The following is a 4,469-nucleotide window of genomic DNA, read 5'->3' on the forward strand; positions in this document are numbered from 1 at the left end:
GAAGAAGAAGAAGAAGAAGAAGAAGAAGAAGAAGAAGAAAAAGAAGAAGAAGAAGAAGAAGCAGAAGAAGAAGAAGAAGAAGAAGAAGAAGAAGAAGGAGGAGGAGGAGGAGGAGGAGGAGGAGGAGGAGGAGGAGGAGGAGGAGGAGGAGGAGGAGGAGGAGGAGAAGAAGAAGAAGAAGAAGAAGAAGAAGAAAAAGAAGAAGAAGAAGAAGAAGAAGAAGAAGAAGAAGGAGAAGAAGAAGAAGAAGAAGAAGAAGAAGAAGAAGAAGAAGAAGAAGAAGAAGAAGAAGAAGAAGAAGAAGAAGAAGAAGAAGAAGAAGAAGAAGAAGAAGAAGAAGAAGAAGAAGAAGAAGAAGAAGAAGAAGAAGACGCCTGATGTCTCAGCAGTCACAAACGGTGGCTGACCTTATCAAAAGATTTTAGAGATTAATATACTCCCTTTTCACCTGCATCTCCCATTGTCTATATTGTCATCAAATTTCAGAAATAAGAACTTAATATTTCTTTAAGTCAAGTACAAAATGATTTATATCAGGTGGTGATTTACAGGAGAAAAAAATTAGCATGTTGAAGTTATTAAAAAAGGAAAACATTTCAGAAACATTTTATCATTTTAAAAAGCCAAAAAACAATTGCGATAAAAACATGAGAAGTAATCTAATTGGGGCTAAACTGAAATTTATCATGGTGATAACTGTCCATAGAGGCTAAGTAGTTTTGGGAAGTTTGTTGTTCTCGGATTTTTTAAATACAACCTCTTTTTGTGTTTATCTCAAAGCTTGCGACAACCAGAGGACTATTCGTGGCGTCAACACCATGAGCGACTCTAATTATTGCCAGCTCTTCTACCAGTGTGATTTGGCCAATTACGCCAAGGCGAGGTCATGCAATGTAGGAGAACTCTTCGACGAAATTAGTCAAAACTGCAAAGCTCCCCAAGACACAGTCTGCAAAAGCTGTAAGTATTTTTATTTACCTACGTAAACATAGTCTCCTTAAGGCAATGTTTAAAAATACTGACTTTTAGAAACTGGCGTGTTTCTGTAGGTACGTCAATTTTTGGGTGCCGCTTCTTCTTCTTCAGGTGTCAGGTCTGGAGCAGACATCGATGATTAAGGTATCTCACTCCTTCCTGTTGTCTGTCTTCCTGACCACTGACCAGCTCCTCGGTTTGTCTCATTGTGTTATTTATTGCAATTTTGTTCAGGCCATCTCTGTGTTGTTCTTCATCTTCCTCTGCTCTTTTTTACCACTATGTTTCGACACTCGAACAGTTTCTCTAGTCTACAAGAACTATTTAAGAGGTCACAGAATCTCAGCTGTCTCTTTTGGGTGGTTTTAATTATAGATCTTTCATAGCTCGCCATTTGGAAAACTTCTCTAATATTGTTTTGTTTTCGTCTCTGTCCATGAGATACTGGGGTGCCGCTAACAAAACTGAAAATGGCCTCTGTTCTCGGAGAAAAATGCTTTTCAATCTGATGCCACAGTTTCGAATAAATATTAATAACAATAATTAATAATAATTGTTTTTACATAGCTCATATTCTCGCTCTTTAACATGCTCCATGCTTTTGTGTTTTACGTTTATGTATGTTATATGTATGCATGCATGTATGAATGGTCATTGAAATGTGGCCGACAGAGAGTGGCTCTTTTTGTAAGTTTCGTAACCTATACAATTGATTTTGTTTCAGGGAGCTGCCCGAACTCGTTGATAAATTTCCCAGATCTGTGCTGCGATAAGTACTGGGAATGTAACAATGTAAGCGACAGGTCGCCACTTCATAATTACAAAGTTCTATCTGCTCAGTATTTTGTTTTGAGAAATTTGACGTCAAAGATTTTGAGTTTCGTAATGTCAAGCTTTTTCAAATGCAGCTCTTTGAACGTCTTCATAACGATTCCAAATAATCTAACTCATGGTCTTAGTAACTCAAAACGACCAAAAAATTCAGATAGAACTTTGTAATTTTGAGGTAACTAAGTCTGAACAACAGCCTAAGTGCTGTATCGTCTGGTTTGATTTCTGAGTAGAAACATGCTTCTTGGGTTATTTAGGCTTTTTTGTTGTTGTCTGTTTTGTTTGTGTTAGTAGGCCGTTTCCATCTGTTCAGATTGTGTATCCACCTGGGTCTGAGCTGGCCGTGGGGGGGGGGGGGGGGGGGGCGTCACTCTCTCACACTCACTACTAATATATAATTCAGTCGGATGGGTCATTTTCCAAATATTTTTTAAAAAATTTTTTTTAAAAAAGAAAATTTTAAAAAGCATAAATAACATTTTAAAATGTCTCTTACGATATCAGTACTTAGGTCTTGAATGCAATGTAAGTGATTAAAAATGTATTGCAATTTTACAAGTCACACACACACACACACACACACACACACACACACACACACACACAAACAAACACACACACAATTACGCGCTCATACTACAAAGAGAGAGAGGCCTTTCATTTTAGATTTAAGAGAGAGAGAGAGAGAGAGAGAGAGAGAGAGAGAGAGAGAGAGAGAGAGAGAGAGAGAGAGACAGAGAGAGAGAGAGAGAGGGAGAGAGACAGACAAACTGAAAGGGAGGGAGGGTGAACACAGCAGCACTCCAATACATTTAACGTGTATGCTTTAATTAAGATAATATGCTTTTTTTTAAAGTGGATTTCAGAATGGAAATGCTACACCATAGGATTCCGTGTTAATTTTAATAATAAAACAAGCTTTCCATTCCAGAGGCATACTGACTTTTCTTATTACATTATCTACAGAATGTTTTTACGCAAAAAGACTGCGGCGTTGGACAGTCATTTGACAGAGTTAGGGGCCAATGCGTCAACGGTGTGGCTTGCCAATCTAACGAATTGTGCCCAAGCATACTCGTGAATAACCCACAACAGACGTGTGAGTATTTAGTTTGAACACGTTTTGATTTTAAGTCAATGAGAGTGCATGTTTGCTCGCCAGTATGCATATAATAATATGTGGGTGAGTGAGTGAGTGAATGAGTGAGTGAGTTAGTATATGTGTGTGTAGGTGTGGGTGTGAGTGTATGTGTTTTGTGTGTAGGAGTGTGTGTATTTGTGTGTGTGTGTGTGTGTGTGTGTGTGTGTGTGTGTGTGTGTGTGTGTGTGTGTGTGCGTGCGCACGCGCGTGTGTCTGTGTGTGTGTGTGTATGCATGTGTATGTGTGCCTGTGATGTGAATGTCTGTGCTCTTAAGTCCTAATTGCTTGAGAAGAAGATTAGGCGTCGGGACGAAAGCACATAAATGTCACATTTTCGGACATTTTATCCATGTTTACCATTGTCTTTATTTCTATGGAAAGGATTCTTTTTTCTTCAATTAGTTATGCTTGTAATTGACTGCCTTCTTTTTTATTGTGTCTAATGATCTATTGTTTTGATACCCCTCAGCATGCCCATTGCAAGCTGCTGCCAACGGCAACCCGTGCTCTTTCAAGTTTGTTAATATAGATGGGGACCTTGCTTGTGCTGCAGGCACATGGTGGAATCAAACAGCCTGCACCTGCTCGTAAGTAACACCCATATATCTCCTGAACGTAAATTTCTTTTTCCTGGCTTCGCAAAGAGGGGCAGATTCCTGACAACTATAGTATCAACAATGATAACAACAGCAACAGTGATAATACCGACGATAACAGAGAGGGCGACGAGAATGACAAGGATAACGATGACGACAGCAAAAACAACCAAAGCAACGAAGGTTACAACGACAACCACTACAAAATAAAGCCACCACCACCACCAACAACAAAAATAACAATAGTAATAACAACAACAACAACATAAACAACAACAACAACAATAAATAGTAATAATAACAAAGCAACAACAACAGCATCAGCGACAACAAAAATGATAACAACTACAAACACAACGCTTCCGGTACATTGTTTGAAAATGCTGCGACGTTTATCATATATCATAGTCACTTTTTCCCTCGTGCTTTCTTATTTCAAAGCAAAAGGCTTGCATTTATTATTTTGCGCCAGCAAGATCAAGTCGTTGGGGCGGGCTGGCCCGTTCACACCTCGCTACTTCAGATTTACAATGTTCTATCTGACATTTTTGGTCGTTTTCAGTTACTAAGACCATGAGGTCAGAAATAAATGTTCTATCTGGTCTATCAAAATTGTAAAATTATTCGCATTCGTTATCAAAATATTCAAAGAATTGCATTAAAAAAAGCTTGACATGATGTGAAACTCAAAATCTTCGACGTCAAATTTCTCAAAACTAGGTATTGAGCAGACAAGGCTTTGTAATTCTGAGATAGCAACCTGTAAGACTCGACATTTGATTTCCATTGAAAATACTGACTTAAGGCAGCGTAGGATGTGTGGTCCTATCTATCTATCTATCTATCTATCTATCTATCTATCTATCTATCTATCTATCTATCTATCTATCTATCTATCTATCTATCTATCTATCTATCTATCTATC

General features: G+C 38.3%; 1 protein-coding gene across 1 annotated transcript in view; it reads left to right on the forward strand.

Annotated features, from left to right (window-relative positions):
* The window catches only part of LOC101846522, a gene marked incomplete in the record, with an annotated part of 13,692 nt that overhangs the window by 2,906 nt on the left and 6,317 nt on the right, over positions 1–4,469 (forward strand). Inside the window, 4 exon segments of the mRNA XM_005106870.3 lie at positions 781–960; positions 1,700–1,767; positions 2,773–2,905; positions 3,417–3,534. Of these exon segments, the coding sequence (XP_005106927.2) occupies positions 781–960; positions 1,700–1,767; positions 2,773–2,905; positions 3,417–3,534 (499 nt within the window).

This window comes from Aplysia californica, unplaced genomic scaffold, assembly GCF_000002075.1.
Source record: "Aplysia californica isolate F4 #8 unplaced genomic scaffold, AplCal3.0 scaffold00560, whole genome shotgun sequence".
NCBI lineage: Eukaryota > Metazoa > Mollusca > Gastropoda > Aplysiida > Aplysiidae > Aplysia > Aplysia californica.